The sequence below is a fragment of the Schistocerca americana genome, chromosome 9, assembly GCF_021461395.2.
Source record: "Schistocerca americana isolate TAMUIC-IGC-003095 chromosome 9, iqSchAmer2.1, whole genome shotgun sequence".
In the NCBI taxonomy this organism is placed as follows: domain Eukaryota; kingdom Metazoa; phylum Arthropoda; class Insecta; order Orthoptera; family Acrididae; genus Schistocerca; species Schistocerca americana.
In genome coordinates, this window is record NC_060127.1 from 49,493,319 (window position 1) to 49,513,401 (window position 20,083).

General features: G+C 41.9%; 1 protein-coding gene across 2 annotated transcripts in view; it reads left to right on the plus strand.

The window, feature by feature from the left end:
• LOC124551056 overlaps nt 1-20,083 on the plus strand; it is an 80,142-nt gene that overhangs the window by 27,393 nt on the left and 32,666 nt on the right. For both annotated transcript variants that reach the window (XM_047125931.1, XM_047125932.1), the window contains exons 5-6: nt 1,316-3,988; nt 17,964-18,158. In XM_047125931.1, coding sequence (XP_046981887.1) covers nt 1,316-3,988; nt 17,964-18,158 — 2,868 coding nt within the window. The remainder of the gene's footprint in view (nt 1-1,315; nt 3,989-17,963; nt 18,159-20,083) is intronic.

Sequence of the window (20,083 nt, forward strand, 5' to 3'; positions counted from 1 at the left end):
CTCATCCCTCATTTCTCCCTACTCATGCTCCCATTTTCTTTTTGCTAAATTCACCTATTAACTTACATCTGCACTGTTCTCTCTGTTGTCTCCCTCTTCTATCTGTTTTGTCTCCCTATCCAATATGAGCCGTCGCCTCAATCTGGCTGCAGTGTGTGTTTTACTTCATTAGCTCTGAAGTAATTGTAATTGTTGCTTAGCTTTTGGAAAACCTTATTTAGGTGCCTCTCAACCACTCAGTACCAGAGAATGTGATGAGTGGTTACATTTCATCCCCCTATAACTTTTCAGACTGTTATCTAACAAATAAAGTGGGTTAACAATAATTGTGACTAGAGACTGATGGAATGGATTTTTGATAGTAAAAAATATTAACTGGCTTCATTTCCTTCTTAAAAGTAATCACTTTAGTGACATCCACAACTGTTTTTACAACTGTTGAGAAATGAAATCAGGCTGTGGTCCATCACTGTACTTTACTTACGTGCTTTTTTTCCCATTACGTGCAACAGATAATGTGCTGCAAACCTCTATTTTACAACGTGATTCGCTGTTAGAGTTTTACTGTCATCAGATATATGCGTAAAAAGTAAATGTACTAGGAGGACTGAAGCACAACTTATGACAATATTTGTGTTAGTCCTTTTGGTTCATTATGACTGGTGTTACATTGCTTCAGATTTACCTTCCTTTAAAAACCTGACCTTGATCAAATTATGAGACTGAAGCTTGTTGCAAAATAGAGGTTTGCTTCACAGCTGTTGCTGATTGCGTACAAAAGCTAATAAATAATACTTGTTTTGTGCAAATAATCTATGCAAGGGGAAGAAAAGTTACCAGCAAATATTACAGTCTGTCCTACGAACTGAACCAATGCTTGAGATGGGGGAAACTACCCTTTTCCAGAAAAATGAAGCCTGCAGTAATTTTTGTAGATTGTGATCATGTGTGTTTCTTGAGATAGTTATATTAGTTCCAAAGTTCTGTGCTGTGTTTAGTAATAACATCTTTAGTCGAAAAATAAAAACCCTTGGATGTGTATGATCAGTGCATCACCACCTTGTTGTAACATTGTGAAATAGCCTTTAGCTGCTCTTTGTGAAAAAGGGGTGGGGGAGGGGGAGCATTAGGGGCTCATACAGTAACATGCTTGTTTCTCACAGTTCTGTGATTATTAATTTCTGAGGTCGACAGATTTCCATGAGCAGCTTTTCAACAATCAGTTAGGCTGAGTTTTAATTCTGTTGTGGTTCACAGTGAAAAACAACATGTTTAAGCCCTGTCATTTGCCTTAGTGTGATTTCTCTGTTGACAGGAAACTGACAGGACTACAGAAAGCCGATCGCCATTCAGGCAGTTGAGACCGTCGTCTGCTCTGCCACAACAAGGCGGCGTTCTTGGTGAAGGCACAACGCTGAAGACGTCCCAGCAGGACATCATCGACAGGGTTGTCGACCGGATGTGCCGTCTTTCGGACAGTGAAGGCATTGGGTCGAAGCTGTTGGATAACAATAATGATGCACAGTATCCATGCTCTAGAGAGAGGTCGCTGGTCGGCGACGTAGAGTCCCGCTGCTGCACTGGTGCCCAGTCCCACAAGAGTTTGTTTCGCAGCAGTGGCAGTCCTGGACCGCCAGTTGAAGAAAATAGTGCCCTCGAAGTTGCTGGAGAAATGAGTGATGGGGAAGATGGTATAGTTGTGCCCCCAGGGTTTGAAGATTCTCCTATAAGGTTGAAGGGATCGTCTACTGTGCGAAACGATAGCGAGGATTATGCTAACTTTCCTGTTGGTGCAGTCGTGGCTGGAGGGAAATTGGCGGATGAGTTAAAGGACTTTTCTGTTGCTGAGAGAGAAAGCGCATTGTCTAGTTTTAGGTCTGGTTGTGAACTAGGAACTGTTAACAGCACTGTAGATTGCCTTAACCTCAAGAAGACTAAAGCGAGCTTGAAAGAATTTCCGAAGAAAAGCTATGAAACAATAGAGGACAGCATCATGGCATCTTGTACTTCAATTGGGGAAGTTGGATGTAGTTCGACTAGAGAGAGTTCTGTCAGCGAAGAGAGCATCACTTCTGGGGAGAAAATGGAACCTGAAACAAAGACCAAAGTATCCAAAGATCTCTGTAGTTCTTCCAGTAATTGTACACAACCTTTCTCTGCCTCTCCTCAGGATAAGGGGGTAGAATGTCCGCAGCAACACTCCAGAAAAGCTGAACGACAAAGAATCCCTGGTTCACTAGGTGGAAATCCTACGAGTTTTGAGTGTCCGTCAGAGGAATGCTCTTTGCTCACTGACAAGTATACTAGCAATGATTGTATCACACAGTTGTCTCCCTCACAAGATACATCAAACAATTCTGTAGCAACAAAAAATGTGGAATATGTGGGACCAATTCTTGCAGTGACTAGTTTGCTAGAAGGTGACAACTCTGTCCGACCGTCGACAGCTGCCTCTGGGTGTCTTCCCAATGCAAAGCCTATCGGGAAAAGAGGTCATTTGTGTCCTAAAGTAAAGAAATTGCACCATTCTGAATCAGTAGATAATGTACAAAATGCAAGTGACCTATTAAAATGTGTAGACTGTCCAGGAGTGCCATTGGTCTCAACTGAAGAACAGAGAAGAGAATTGACTGTTTCACATGCTATGGACATTCGTTCGAAGGAATCCACAGACAATTTTTCAGGCTCAAAGTTGAAGGAGCATGTCAGTAGCGATGTTTTGTGCAGAGCACCGGATGTAGGAGAAACGGTAAAGATACAAGGGAAGAAACCAGAGCGGAAACTTCTGCAGGTGAAGCCATCTGTGAGGACTGTAGAAAGTGCAACACAGTTTGATGGAGGCACGTACACCCATGTCTTTGTCAGTAAGACATCGAAGAATGAGCGCAGTAAGATAAAAAATGACTGTTCGACAGCATTATTGAAATATCGGCATGTGGTGGACGATACGGAGGGAAAAGACAGTGGGAAAACTGAAGGACTTGCCACCATTATTTGTCATACTAATGACACTGGTATTTTCCCCCCTCTAAAATCTGCAGACTGTAACGGTGAGTGTGTCACAAATTACAGTGGAGAGGTAAAAGTTAAAACAGCAAATGAAGCTTCTCCAGCTAACATTTTGAATCATTCAACTTTGAAAAAGCCAGGGAAATTGAGAGGTGCCAGCAGGAAACGTGAACACTTCCTTGTGTCTACTGGATCTGAAATGTCGAAAATTCAGCCTGGAAAACATTTTAAAAGAATGAAAATGGACAACAAAATTCCACGCAACTTACAAACAAAAAATGTGCCCATGGTAGAAAGCACGAGCAAAGGATTCACGGAAGGTGCTGGTGTTGCGCTACCTCATATCATTTCAGAAGGAAGAGGCTTCCATCTGGATGACCAAAAGCAAGCTACTGGTAGTGAAACATCAAACAAGTGTCTGGATCTCAAGGTATACAGTACTGCCCAGAAAGGTGACCATAAAGAAACTGTTGTTTACGGTTCTGAAAACTTTAAAAGTGCCGGTAGTACCATTTGCTCTGCCGATGCAAATAAAGATAATATCAGTCGAGAAGAAAAGGTTTTGTGTGAGGTGCCATTTCATTCTGTAAGTAGCGAGTTGAGCACCGATGTAGAGAATAACAGTGCATTTCAAATGTGTGAATCTACAATACCGAGTGTGCGAGAAGCATCTGGAACTCGCGATGAGCTTGCAGAAATGACAAGGACAGAAGAAAATCCAGATAACACTGATAATGTAGAACTGGTGAACATTTGTGGTATGGACCAAATTATTAACAGTGCAGATGAAAAGACATGTGATGAAAGTGCTCCCAATACTAGCTCAAAATTAGTACGGACTTCTGTGCCTGTGGAGTCATATGAGGGTAGTAATATTAGTGTAGTGGAAGAATCCATCATCAGTGAATTGACTGCCACTTCATCATCTGTCATTCTTGACATCGATCTGGACCTGACACAAACACGACTGAGCCCACAGGTAAGAACACTGTAAGTTCTTTTCTTTAATTTTAATTTATTTACTTTTAGATTTGTCATTGTGGTAGATATAGGCCTGAAAAGCCATCTCTTGCATTCTACATGCTTCAGTACGCTAGTGAGGGGGTGTTCCATAAAGAACGCAACGTTTGAAATGTCTGCCATTTCTGTTCTAGTAAGTTAGCAGCACTGAATGTTGCACTATTTTCATTGTGGTTATTAATGGAGCATGCCATGAAGGAATGGTGTATTGTCATAATGAAAACTTATTACAAACATAGTGAATATTGTGTAGGTCTGTTCACAAATGGTGTGGAATGTTTGGTCAAAGTAATATGCCAAATAAGTTGGCTGTAATGCAACTAATTGCTAAATTTGAGAAAACTGGTTCAGTTGTGAACATTAAACTCCTGGGACATTCTAGTGTAGTTATGTAGAAAACATCACCAAACATTACTATCACGGGTGATAATGTTGGAGAAAGCCTGGTGCAATCTATTCACTGACCTTTACAACAATCAAATATTCCAAGAGCCAGCACATAATGAGTTCCAAAAGATGATGTGCACCTTGGGACTTATAAAATCCAACTGATGCACCGAGGCCCATACGATCACAAAAAGCACTGAGTATTTCCCCATCACGTGCTTGCGAAACAAAGAGTGAACAACAATCATTAAGAAAATAATGTTCATTGATGAGAGACACTTTCTGTTGAAGCGCTTCATGAACAATCAAAATTGTAAGATTTGGGCCACTGAAAACTCTTGGTAATAATTACGGAGAAGCCACTACATCCACAGTGAGTGACTTTGTGGTGTGGCATTTAGGCTGAAGAGTGTAATTGGGCTGTATGTATTGGAAGATAGGGTCAGAAACGCATTAATTGTGGACTATGAAACTTATTGCAATATGGTACTTACAGGGTTTTGTGGTCTGAACTGGATCATGTGAATGGTGAGACACATTATTTTAAACAATATGGCACAGTATGTCACATGTTGATGGCCGCAATATGTGACATCTGGATTGCAACAATGGACTTGTTGCAAGAGAGGATCCTTGGCCCGATGATTTCTTGCAATGGTGACATGAATCAGCCACCCAGACTTGTGGTTTGATGCAAAGTATTTTTTTTCTGTGGGTCTGTTTGAAATCGTGCGTGTGCATGTGTGTGTGTGTGTGTGTGTGTGTGTGTGTGTGTGTGTGTGTGTGTGTGAACAAATTATGATCACTTCCAGACCACAAGGCCGTAATTCATTGTGTAGTTATTTCAGAAGTAGAAGTGCAGATGTGACAAAATGTTATGGAACAATTAATTAAAATAACGAGTGTGTATCAGCAGAGTCGTGGGGAACATTAGTGTAATATAATAGTGCGTACAAAAGTAAAGGTGATAACATTATCCTGGCTTTTACGACTATCCGTTCCTTCCTTGGATAGGAGAGAAGGATAGAATGGGGAAAGGTGAAAAAGAAAGGGCCAGTCATTGAGGTCCCAAAATAAGAAGTACTTGTTCGTAGTGAGGAACGGCATTGATAAAGCTGAAAGGGGAGACGTCAGAGATGGTACTAAGCCAGCTACAGTCAAGAGCTGAGGTCTGAGTGACATGTAAAGATACATTAAGCAGTCTTCATTTGAACCCTGCAAGCCACGTTATGGTGTGTGGCAGAGGGTACCCTGTAGCACTACTAGTCATTTCCTTTCATGTTCCACAAAGAAATTATTTACACTACTGTGAAACAGGTTGCAAATGAAGCAGTGGATTTGGTCATCTTGGTTGCATCTTTCAAAATGGCAAAGCTTACTACTGGCAGTGTTGCCAGCTGAATTTCTACCCAGCATCTACACAACACTTGAAATGTACCCAAGTCAGCCAACAGAGTCGAAAAACTTTATGTGGAGGTGTACTGAAAAGTAATGTCTCTGATTTTTTTTATTCTGTGGCCAATATCAATTGTGGTGTTACAAGCCATACATATTACTCGGTCGACTTTCTTGCTTTGCTGATGCAGGTTGCAACCTTCTGCTGCTGAAGGGCTGTGAATTGTAGTGTGTAATGTGATAGCGTGTAATATAACTGGCAGGGCATGAGCAACAGTGTGCTGTAATCGAGTTTCTAACAGCAGAAAACTTCATCCCCACAGGGAGTAATCTCTTGTTCAGTGCGACAATGTTAGACCACACGTGAGTGCTGTGATACCTGCAACAGTTCAATGCTTTGGGTTCACTGTCATTGATCATCTTCCATAGAGTCCCAACACGGCCCCATCTGATTTTCACCTGTCACCACAACTTAAAGAACATCTTTGATGATTTCACTTTGATGGTAATTAAGCAGTCAAAGTGGGAGTGAGTCTGTGGCACCATCTGCAAGGTCAAATATCCTACTGGTGTGTCTCATTGGGAGAATGTGTTCCTTGCCTTAAGAAATAAATATGTAGATGTGCCCCATACCTAGCTCTGGTCTCTTTTTTTTTTTTTGTGGGTCTTCTGACTGGTTTGATGTGGCCCACCATGAATTCCTCTTCGTCTCAGAGTAGCACTTGCAACCCACGTCCTCAATTATTTGGTGGATGTATTTCAGTCTCTGTCTTCCTCTACAGTGTTTGCCACTCTACAGTTCCCTCTAGTACCATGGAAGTCATTCCCTAATGTCATAATTGTTCTCCTATCATCCTGTCCTTTCTTCTTGTCTGTTTTCTCCACCTCTTGCTTTCCTCTCAGGTTCTGCATAGTGCCTCTGCCTCCGCATTCCTTATCTTATCAGTCCACCCAGTTTTCAACATTCGTCTCTAGCGCCACATCTCAAATACTTCAATTCTCTTCTGTTCCGGTTTTTCACAGCCCATGTTCACTAGCATACAATGCTGTACTCCAGACATATGTTCTTAGAAATTTCTTCCTCAAATTAAGGCCTATGTTTGATACTAGTAAACTTCTCTTGGCCAAGAACACTCTTTTTGCCATTGCTAGTCTGCTTTTGATGTCGTCCTTGCTCTGTCCATCATAGGTTATTTTACTCCCAAGGTAGCAGAATTCCTTAACTTCATCTACTTCGTGACCATCAATCCTGATGTTAAGTTTCTGGCTGTTCTCATTTCTGCTGCATGTCATTACTTTATGCTTTCTTTGATTTACTCTGTCCATATTCTGTACTCATTAGATTGTTCATTCCATTCAGCAGATCATGTAATTCTTCTTCACTTTCACTCAGGATAGCAATGTCATTGGTGAATCCTATCATTAATATCCTTTCACCTTTAATTTTAATTCAACTCCTAAACCTTTCTTTTATTTCGATCATTGGTCCTTCAATGTACAGATTGAACCAGTAGTGGGGAAAGATTACATCCCTGTCTTACACCCTTTTTAATCCGAACACTTCGTTCTTGGTTGTCTGCTCTTATTATTCCCTCTTGGCTCTTGTACATATTGTATATTACCCATTTCTCCCTATAGCTTACCCCTATTTTCTCAGAATTTCAAACATCTTGCATCATTTTACATTGTCAAAGACTTTTTCCAGGTCAACAAATTCTATGAACATGTCTTGATTTTTCTTCAGTCTTGCTTCCATTATCAGCTGCAACATTAGAATTGCCTCTTTGCTGCCTTTACCTTTTCTAAACCCAAACTGATCATCATCCAGCAGATACTCAAATTTCTTTTCCATTCTTCTGTATGTTATTCTTGTCAGCAGCATGGATGCATGAGCTGTTAAGCTGATTGTCCGATAATTCTCACACTTGCCAGCTCTTGCAGTCTTCGGAATTGTGTGGATGATATTTTTTCTGAAAGTCAGACGGTATGTCGCCAGACTCATACGTTCTACATACCAATGTGAATAGTCGTTTTATTGCCACTTCCCCCCAATGATTTTAGAAATTCTGATGGAATGTTATCTATCCCTTATGCTGTAGTTGATCTTAAGTCCTACATATTCACATCAAAAGGATGTGTGAGTAAGTATGCTGTGTGGAAAGAAGAAGTCTTGGATGGGTGACTTTGTGAAAAAAGTGGACTTTATCTGAAAATGCAAGGAGACAGGAAGTGTGGTGGTGGTGGTGGGGGGGGGGGGGGGGGGGGGGGGGGGAGGCGGGGCTCGAAATTTTCACATGCGATGATGGGGTGACAAGAGTCCCTGGAGCTAGCCCTGCCCTGCTACATCGCTCTCCAGTGGCAGTTGTCTGCTGTTTCTGGCTTACATATAATACATTCTGTTTATCAGAATGGACAGATATAAAATTTCTTCACTAGCTCTGTTAATATTTACATTTTCTCCCTTGTGCAAATGCTAGTGATGATGTTCTGTATGTAGTATACATAAGTAAAATCTTCAGTATCCCTGAAAATGTAATTTGACAAAAAGGAAACGTCTGCATCCAGTCAATAAGGACATCAGCTTATAAAAGTTACGTTAAAAATAGTGTGATATCAATTTACAAGAGACTTCCTACATTGATGAATTCCTACTTGGAGTTTACATTGTATGATTTTAATAAGTGTCATCTATGTCAATAACTGACCATCCCTGAGCCCGGCACCTGTTGGAGGTTGTCTATCTAACAGCTTCCAGGAGCACCAAAAATTTAACGTTCACTATTCCAAGTAATTATTGACCGAATTTAAAAATTAACAGTGCTGTCATAGTATACTCCTATGTTAAAAGCTTAATGCAGTAACCCAAGCATTACAGCTAGAACCTATGGGTTTGTCCTGAGGTAGTGTAACATGGCATGCAAGTACGCAGACTTTATTCATTCAGTATTTGAGAATGAGAGCACAAAGTGACTTCCAAAAAACTTTACACATAATTTCAAATCTTTTCGAAACATTTTCTCACTGAATCCCCAACAAAATGATGAAAGGGAAAAGCTTATCACTACATTTTTACTGCTCGTGCAGTAGAAGTCAGCCTCTGGCATGACTTACAAATTATTACTTCTTTAGTACCAACTCTATCCACAACGGAATTTGCCGACAATATCCACATAAAAAGGCACCAATGAGTGTACCTGCTAAATGATGCCAGTATATGATACATAGTTCAGAAGCTCCAAAGATGCCAGCATATTCGTGTCAAAACCTGTTGTCTAAATCTGATAAATACTATACTAGCTATCTTGGAGTTCGAAAGTTTCTTCAGAGTCCAGACTGTTGTAGATTGACCCCATGCTGATACAGTGTCATGAAAATATAAGTTCAGGAGATATGGTGGCATAAACTTGCTTTTGCTTAAAAAGCAGCACAAATTGCCCAGAATGTATTCATACAATGTTTCATAGCACTTAGCAACTTCCAGCAAACTTTAAGCACAATTTTAAACCTTTTCTAAACTTTTTATCGATTACTTGCTTAATATCAAGTAGTTAACACAATAACTCATTTGCAATGTAATCACACATTTGAAGCTGTTGTATTCATGGGAGGTCGATTCTTTAAAGAATGAATGGTTTACTGGGGAGAATACTGAATTGCAATCAAAGCAGGCAATAGTGTGGAAAGCAATCTTGCAATTTATTGATGCATGTTCCCTAGCATAATTCAGAAAATCAAACACACTCACTCTGACAGGGAGCACACTTGTATTTACATGGCAATGAATATTACAGAACATACTTCTATGGGTGAAATAAGAAGATCCAGGACCATCTGAAAATGCAAAGATGAGTAAAATTATTTGGATATAGCAGGACGTGAATCAACTACACTCGACTCCATAACTCTGCATCTCTGTCCGCTACACTATGCTGAATTTCTGTAACACGTGTCCAGGTCTTTAATACTAGGATCTCCTTGATGGCTTTTATATATGTTATGTACCAAGAAAAATGTATTTTTGATAATTCTTCAGATGATAAATTGCACCAGTAATGACGTGTATTCAGTAGATTGTCAATCGGCTGGCACTTCAAAACGGCATGTATTTGTAGGACATAAGTTATAATATAAAACTAAATATGGGCTTCAACTGAAAATGACAATATCCATTGTGGCGTATCCCAAGTTCTGCTTGTGACATATAACATGATCTTGCATTTCATTGGTCACATTCCTCTCTGCAAAGCCAAAATCTGAAATGTTTTACTCAGTGTTTCATGCTACAGAATGTTGTGGAACGGAAAAGGCCACATTGTGACATCACAAAACTTGACCAGCTCTTTACCCGTGAGCATTTTCTCTTCCTGTGATGCCTTTAGGGGTAAGAGAGATGAATAATGCAATTGTTCAGTGATTGGGTACTGGTGTCTTGAGGCAGACAGTTAGTTGTTGTCATATCTACCTAAAACACTGTGCAGTGAACTTGTGTTAGCTGAAAAACAATATGTGAGGTTTTGCAAGCTTCTCTGCCTTTGATACTGGAGGATTTACCAGTGGTGGGGCTGGCGTATGGGGTAGTGATTGTTGGGTGAGGCAGTTTTGACAGCAGGGAGAATGCATTGTGAGGATCCTTGTGATAGGGATAATGGTTTGAGGATATCATAAGGTTTGATTGTACGAGGTGGAATCCAAAATTTTTGGGACCGGTGCTGCCATCTGGAAAGTAGGAGTAGTAGATCTTTGCACTGCTGGGTGGCGAGAGCCGCATATGTGATCAGTCAGTGTGCGGAGTGGCATTCAGCTGGGAGGAAGGGTTGCATGTCCACAGTGATTTCCGTAATACTCTGTGTTTGGTGTGTGGCAATTTTACGATAGATCCCTGAACAGAACAGCATGTGTGTATCATATTCTGTGCGAATCTTGGGAAAAGTGCTATGGAGCCCCTTGCAATGGTTCAACAAGTGTTTGGGGACAGAGCAGGAGCTGTACGCGTGTGTTTGAGTGATGTGCTTGGTTCAGGGCTGGCCGTACAGATGTTGAAGATGGTGCTCACACTGGAAGGCCCATTATCTGCACAACGCCACACAGAATCCATCCCACCCAACCAAACAGTGAATTCCTCGTACTACTGTGACGTTTGTGACAGCACTGTGAAAATGTGTGGCGGCGACAGCCCGAACTTTGGTGTCGAGGGAACTGGCTGCTGCATCACGACAACGCACCCTGTCACACGTCCTTGCTCACGAGGACCTTTTTGGCAAAAACAGCATGGCGGGTGTACCCAACGACCATACTCGCCAGATTTGGCACCATGCGACTTCGCACTATTCTTAAAACTGAAACACAAGTAGAAAGGCCGTCGGTTCACCACTAGAGAGGATTCAAGAAACATCGCTGGCGGTGATGAACACCCTCAAAGAACAGGACTTCCAGAAAACGTTTGACCAGTGGCAGAAGCGCTGGGACCGGTATGTACGTGCGGATGGGAACTACTTCGAGGTTGATGGTGACTGTTGTATCCTCCAACAGTTTATTGAATGTAACTTCTTCTACAATACAATAGCTGGCTGTACAATAGATGTATATGTCTGTCGATCTAGCCAGAGATGTGGTTCCTTTCGGTCAGCTGGTACTTCGATCGGCGGTGCGGAGACTCTGCTATAGCGATTGCCATTAGCAACGGACGAAGACTGGCCTGCCTTTGACCGACCGGGCCTATATAGTGAGCTGGCGCCAATAGAAACCCGACGTAGGAATCCGTGGCCGGATGTGTCGCAGCGACCTCTGCAAGAAAAGGTTCCTATTAATCGACTGGAATCTTCGGTGTGTTTACCTGATGTCTTTGCCTGTTTGGCTGTTGGTTTGTTTCCCTCATAGCGTGGCTGTTATGCGGTGCTGCCTGCCATTTAGGGGAACCTGATGGCAGACAGTACAGTGACTATTAGTCCAAAGGTAAGGTTTTCAACAGGTGGCAGCACCAGTCCTGAATTTTGGATAGCACCTCGTATAATATAATCGCATAGATAAAGAAGTCTATTCACCAAGCAGCAACAGGCAAAAACCCATATAAAAGGTATGGAAATGCGTAATGTGGGTATTGCGCAAAGATCCGCTGTGAATGGTACTGGTCTAGCTCGACCACCATCTAATAGTAGAATGGGTGAAACTATGAAAATTAGCAGACACATTATTCGTGTGCCAGAATAGAGAGCAGTTCTGAACTGCCGTCAATCTGCTCGTGCACAGTAGGCAGCAATAACAATAATTTGCTCATGCGCAGAAGGGTGTACCACAATGCTTTCTGCTTGTTATTTCCTTATTGTTTGGTGACTAGTGACCAATTTCAGATTTTCGTGTTTTCCTGCGATTTCAGTAATTTTTGGCGAGTCATCAAGTTTCTCGTGCTTCTGTTTGGGGTTCATTGTACTCCAGTGGTGGTAGTTTTGGTTACTAGCATGAGCATTCAGGTGAAAATCAGCCTCGTCAGAAAATGAGACGTTGTTAAATGAAGGGCACTGTCACATCATTAACTAAGTGCAATCTATGTCTGGCAACTTGAGGCTTTAATTCTTGCAGCAATTAGATTTTGTAAGGGTGTAGTTTAAGGTCTTTTTGCAGAATTTGATGCAGTGATGAGCTATGTATATTTAAAGAACTTGCACGCTTACGATTGGAGAGGTTAGGATTGTCAGGAACACACCGATTTATAGTTTCCAAGGATCTGCTTGTGCCTGATGACCTTGTTCTCCCAGATTTCGGTTTGGTTGGTGTTCAACCGGTATCCTCAAATGTTGTGATCCATTTTCAGGTAATGGGAACACTTGGAGCATCATTTACATTATACAGTCCACAATCACTGCAAAATGTCCCCCACACTACAATTGCCAAACCACTGTTTTTGTAAAATTCTCACATACAGAGCACACTGGCAGCTCCCAAGAAGCAGTCCGTATCAACTGAATTCCTAAAGGCCAATCCCGTGATGAACATACCAACCACTCTCTTCAGATTTGTAGCGCATGCGAAGAGTGTTCTTCAGATACGAACTTCAGGGCAGGCTGACATTGGCGTGCTGGTCTCGGCACCTCTCACCTGTGTGGCTCTGCTGCTGTCTGGCTAGCAGCTGCCCCACAATTCTAAGTCAGGTTGTAGTGCCTCACCCCCCACGGCTGCAGGTAGAGTGAATTGATATTCGGTGTCGGTAGTAGTTGGTGGCATTGCCCAGTGTAAAACACCATATTGGTGGCTGGAGGTCATTGGCTGGCATCAGTGGACCCCAGTGGTTTGAGATTGGAAGGTGTACAGTTCTTACCTCAGACTTTGAGGTGTTGTTTGGACCCCTGGCAGGAATTCACGTGGAGAATGCACTGGAGTGGGTTGCATCTGTGATAGCTGCGTCTGGAGAGTGTCAATGACCCCTCGGTAGAGACCAATCCTTAGTCTGGCTGTGCCAGTGTCCTTCTCGGAAGGCCTGGGAGTGTACAAGGGGGTACGCAAAAGAAACTGAACTTTTTTTAACTTATTTATTCACGTTTTAAGCACTAAGCTTCAATCCCCTTCAAGGTGTTCTCCAGTCCACTAAAACACTTGGCTAATTTTTTATTCCATTTTTCAAAACATTGTTTAAATTCATCTTTTGTGATGCTTGACATTGCCATCTTCGTTTTTTTCTTCACCTCAGCAACATCAGTGAAGCGCTTTCCTTCCACATTTCCTTTCATTCTTGGGGGTGGGGGAGGGGGGGGGGAAGAAGAAGAAGAAGAAGAAGAAGAAGAAGTCGCACGGAGCAAGGTTGGGTGAGTATGTGGGGGATGAGGGGTGAGGAACAGCCATAATAGTTTTGGCCAAGAATTGTCATACACAAGGTGCTGTGTGAGCAGGGGCATTGCCATGATGGAATAAACAGTCGCCTGACTGCTGCATATCAGGCCGCTGTTGTGCAATCTTTTCAAGACTTCCAAGTCAAGGCTGGTTAAGGCTGACCCTGTGGAAAAAACTCTGAATGAACAACTTCTCTCACATAAAAACAAATCGGCATTGTTTTAATGTATAATTTCATCTGATGAGTTTCTTGAATTCTTCCGCTGGCTCGATTGTAGTTTTGGTTCAGGATTGTAAAAATAACACCAGCTTCATCACTTGTGACAATTAAAAAAAAAGTTTGGATCATTTCAGGACTCTTCATGCAACCTTGCTTTCATGCAACATTGTTTTTAGGCAGCAGTTATACGAATTTGGGAGCCACCCTTTTCATTCTAAAATCTTCAATGACAGTTCATTGAACTATACTCAAAGTCACTCCCAACAGCTCCACAATTTTTTCAGTGGCTCATAGTTGATCTTTATTGATGATTACGCGGATGTTTTCAACATTTTCATGTGACAACCAGAGCGAGGTTTGTCATCAGTTGACATTTCACCATTGTTGAAAGAGGAAAAATGCCCAAACACTAGTTTTCCCATAGCGTCATCCTTGTATGTCATTTTTAACATTTCAAGAGTTTCTGTTCCATCTTTTCCGAGCAGAAAGCAGAATTTCACCAGAGCGTGCTGTTCACAAAAATCAGCCATTGAAAAAGTAAGTCACACAAAAAAACAGTTGTCGCTATAAACTCTTCTGAAACTAGTTCCGACACTCCTCAGTGATAGCACTCTGCTTATTGGCTCTGAAGTATTCACGTTATGTGCTCTCAGCAGCAAAACATGGTACTACAACAGCTCTGCCCACCAAAAAATTAGTTCAGTTTCTTCGGGTAAACCACCGTGTATACATCAGAATGCCTTTTTAATGTAGAAGGCACATACTACGCCCATACTTCAGTGCTGTTGAAACTTCCTATGGCTAGTTGTTTCTTAGAGAATGGTGTTCCTATCCAGGAAGCTGCCAGTATGACAAAATGCTGCATCGGCTGGGTTTGGCTCTCACTCTGAATATGGCATTGGGCTCCTGTCTTAGCCTGTAGCATTACATTTGGAAGGTAGGAGAGGAGCTTCTGGCTGGTTCTACTATGAGATGGGGTTGGGAAATGTCAATAGTGCCCAGATAGCTCAGCCGGGGACTGTTTATCCATGGAAGGTAATGGTTCCAGGTTCGAATCCCAGTATGCCGCACAGTTTTAATCTGCAAGGAAGTTTCATTCTGGGCACACTGTGCAGCAGAGTAAAAATTAATTCTGGAAGAAATAATACTACTGAAATCTAGGGAAGTTGAGTTTACAATATTGTGAAAAGGAAAGTTGCTTCTCACCACATAGTGGAGTGAGTCGCAGACAGGCACAACAAAATGACTGTCACAATATAAGCTTTTGGCAATCCAGGCCTTTGTTGAAAATAGACCCCCCCCCCCCCCCCCCCCCACACACACACACACACACACACACACACACACACACACACACACACACACCGCGACTGCAGCCTCTGGTAGCTGAAGCCACACTGTGTATGAGTTGAGTTTGTGTATGTGATTATGTGTGTCTGTTGTCTATTTTCGACAAAGGCCTTGGTGGTCTAAAGCTTATATTTTGACAGTCGTTTTGTTGTGCCTATCCACGATCAGTATCTCTGCTATATGGTAAGTAGCAACTTTCCTTTTCATACTACTGTTACATTCCATCCTGGATTTTCCATTGTTTCAAAATGTAGTTTACGACATTGCAGTGCCTGTGTTAGGAACAACAATGCAATGTTCCTTTAGACATGCATTGATGTCAAAAGGAACAGGCACTGCAGTGACTACAGCCCTTACAAAATACATGAAATGTATTCACAGTTGCAAATACGAGCAACCATCACCTGTACAAGGGAACAACGACAATGAAAATTCGTGCTGGACTGGGACTCGAACCTGGATTTCCCACTTTACATGTGCAGTTGCCTTAACCACTGTGGCTATTCGCGCATGACCCATGGCCAGAACCAAACTTCCATATGTCATCATTCCAGTGTCACAACCTCTACTCGTACACACATTATGTAATTCCTGTACAGGAAGGGACATTTTAATTGAAAGTCGCTGCCCAGTATCAGCAGATAAATATGATATTGTAATGCCTTTGTTGCTGAGAAGAGTGATGCAGTGTTCCTTCGCACGTTCGTGCATGTCCGATGGAACAGGCACTGTGGCGACTACAGCTGTTATGAAATAAATGAAATGTATTCACAGTTGCAAACATGATCAACAGTCAGCTGTATGAGGGGGCAATGACAGTGGAAATTTCTGCCGGACTGGGACTTGAAGGAACATTGCATTGTTCTTCTTAACAACAAAGGCACGGCAGTATTGCATTTATCTGCTGATACCAGGCAGCAGCTTTCAATTACGAGGGCAGTTCAATAAGTAATGCAACACATTTTTTTTCTCGGCCAATTTTGGTTGAAAAAACCGGAAATTTCTTGTGGAATATTTTCAAACATTCCCGCTTCGTCTCGTATACTTTCATTGACTTCCGACAGGTGGCAGCGCTGTACGGAGCTGTTAAAATGGCGTCTGTAACGGATGTGCGTTGCAAACAACGGGCAGTGATCGAGTTTCTTTTGGCGGAAAACCAGGGCATCTCAGATATTCATAGGCGCTTGCAGAATGTCTACGGTGATCTGGCAGTGGACAAAAGCACGGTGAGTCGTTGGGCAAAGCGTGTGTCATCATCGCCGCAAGGTCAAGCAAGACTGTCTGATCTCCCGCGTGCGGGCCGGCCGTGCACAGCTGTGACTCCTGCAATGGCGGAGCGTGGGAACACACTCGTTCGAGATGATCGACGGATCAGTATCAAACAACTCAGTGCTCAACTTGACATCTCTGTTGGTAGTGCTGTCACAATTGTTCACCAGTTGGGATATTCAAAGGTTTGTTCCCGCTGGATCCCTCGTTGTCTAACCGAACACCATAAAGAGCAAAGGAGAACCATCTGTGCGGAATTGCTTGCTCGTCATGTGGCTGAGGGTGACAATTTCTTGTCAAAGATTGTTACAGGCGATGAAACATGGGTTCATCACTTCGAACCTGAAACAAAACGGCAATCAATGGAGTGGCGCCACACCCACTCCCCTACCAAGAAAAAGTTTAAAGCCATACCCTCAGCCAGTAAAGTCATGGTTACAGTCTTCTGGGACGCTGAAGGGGTTATTCTGTTCGATGTCCTTCCCCATGGTCAAACGATCAACTCTGAAGTGTATTGTGCTACTCTTCAGAAATTGAAGAAACGACTTCAGCTGTTCGTAGGCACAAAAATCTGAACGAACTTCTCCTTCTTCATGACAACGCAAGACCTCACACAAGTCTTCGCACCCGAGAGGAGCTCACAAAACTTCAGTGGACTGTTCTTCCTCATGCACCCTACAGCCCCGATCTCGCACCGTCGGATTTCCATATGTTTGGCCCAATGAAGGACGCAATCCGTGGGAGGCACTACACGGATGATGAAGAAGTTATTGATGCAGTACGACGTTGGCTCCGACATCAACCAGTGGAATGGTACCGTGCAGGCATACAGGCCCTCATTTCAAGGTGGCATAAGGCCGTAGCATTGAATGGAGATTACGTTGAAAAATAGTGTTGTGTAGCTAAAAGATTGGGGAATAACCTGGTGTATTTCAATGCTGAATAAAACAACCCCTGTTTCAGAAAAAAAATGTGTTGCATTACTTATTGAACTGCCCTCGTACAATGTCTTTCCCATAAAGGGGAACTATATAATGTGTGTAAGAGTACAGGCTGTGATGCAGGATTGACAATGTATGGAAGTTTGGGTCTGTCCAGGGTCATGCATGGAAAGCAAAAGCGGTTAAAACGAACATTCACGTAAAGCAAGAAATCAGAGTTTGAGTCCCAGTCCAGCGCATATTTTCTTTGTCGTCGTCCCCTTATACAGCTGACAGTTGTTCATATTTACAACTTTGAATACCTTTGATGGACTGATGGCCTTTGTAGTATGGTCCCTTCAACCCCCACAACCCACAATATATTTAATGTGTCATCTACTTTTGTGTGTGTGTGTGTGTGTGTGTGTGTGTGTGTGTCAGCAGTACTAATTATGCATCATGAAGGTAAGCACAGTCTCTTTGTAGTTTTGAAAATTTCTCTAGTGATTTTTCCTGTCAATATGCACAGTATTAACTCTCCGTTTAGAAGCATACTGGATTTTGTTTTGCAGGGACTTGCAGATCTCGCCGCTAAGGATGGCGTTGTCGTCCTCACCTTACCAGTGGATGATGAGCTAGTGCTCCCTCCACTTCTGTCCGAACCACAGCCAGCTGTTGTCGCCGTGCAACCAGCTGCCGTGGAGTGTCTGGAAGCTGCCAGCCAGACGCTCACGGATGTCGAATCGCGGGACACTGCTGCTTGCTCGGTAAGTGGAGCTGAAAGTTTCCGGCGTGTAAGGCTGATCTTATTTTGATACTGCCAATGCAGGGCACTAGACTGCCTGGGACTAAAGTTGCACTGGCATCTGTCAGAACAGTCAAATCGTGTGCACGATATGTAACTTCCTGGCTGTTAATGGTGCTGGGGTGATGTGCCTTCTCAGCATGACACTGTCATTTTTTATAAATGTGGCATTATCTTGGTATCTGTAGGCCTTGTAAATTATAATAGTTTTTTGACTGCCTGGATCATAAAGGTTATTTTAACTTATTTATTGTCAGTTAAGATTCTCTTCATAGGGAGCTGATGTTGAGTGGAAGGATACTGTGCCACAAATGTATAAATTAATTTATAATTTATTAAAAACACAAACATATTTAGAAAATAATGCAGGACAATCTGAGCAGCTCCCCGAGCATTAATTAAATTAATTTTCAACAACGCAACTGATGGTAGATATTACATAACTTTCAGAAATGACTGACTGGAATAATAAAGAAAATATTTTTCTTGTTTTGAAAACAACGTTAAGTTAAAGAAAATTGATAGATGTTTAGCGCAGAAGTCTAATCGGATAAAATTAACCTGCGTATTGCACATTACAAGTTTCAGAAACATATTGAAAATAGCTAATAGACTAATAACATCAGCCATTCACAATCTTGTGACTGTTTGCATATAATTAGAAGGAAGACCACTGGTCCAAGCAAGCAGAATAACCTGACAACATTAAATTAAGAGTATGATTGATACAAGTGGGAGTTGCAGAGGCAATCCATTTCTCTTTCTTCATTTAAGTGTGGATGGCGATTACCAGTATAAACACCCTCAGTAAAGGCATTTATCGTACCCAGGCCACTTTACGTGGACCCAAAATATAAACGACAGCTACGTCAAACTATCTTATAACGTACTAACTATACCTAGTGAACTTCGTTCCGCCTCTGAAAATCTTTATATGTTGTAGCTGACATGGCAAACGTTGTTTTGCCATATGAATTATCTCTAGTTTATAAGAATAATGTATACGTGTAACACAATGTATACGTGTAACACAGTAGCCGTTGTTGGCGGGAGCTCGTGACACAAACTAATAATGGCTGAAAACTGTATAGGGAGTGAGAAAAGGCTTAGGAGGAAGTCCAGCAGTATCAGCTACTATTAGTTCTAGCGTTTTTACAGTAGATTGCATGGATTTAGCAATTGCAGCCGATATACGGCTCATCCGTGAGTGTACAAACATAGGCAATTTTGTGTCGAAACGTGTTCGCCAGCATTATGAATAAAGCCAAGTGCACACTCTTAGATTTTTATCGTATGTAAAAATGTTGTACGATTTAATTCTTTTAGAGGAACAAAGGAGAGCATAGGAACTTCTTTGTTCCACTAAAAGAATTTGATCGTACGGTATGTTTCTGTACAGTAAAAATCGATGCGTGTGTGCTAGGCCTAAATGTGGGTTTGGCGAATGACACATGCTACCTAGTTAAACTTCTCGGTCTAGTTACATTGATTCAAAGAGGGATATTAGAGTCGTTGCTTTTGGTAAGTTTTCTTCAATTAAATATCTATCAAATAGTGAGACTATCACCGGTAGACACCTGGCAGGAATAACTGATCAAGTGATAATTTATCAGTTATTGACCAGGGTTGAACATTATTAAGTTATTCAAATCGCTTTTTAAAAATAGGGGTTGGTGGTAGGAGGGGAAAATTTAGGGTGGTTTGTATTTTTTAATGCCACACCATAAAAAAATAAAAATAAAAAGTTCTGTCCCAAAAATAAGAAAAAATTTTTTTTGGGGTGGACCACCCTTATCACTTAGGGGTATAAAAAATAGATTACAACCAATTCTCAGACCTACCAAATATACATGTAAAATTTCATCAGAATCGATCGAGCCATTTCGG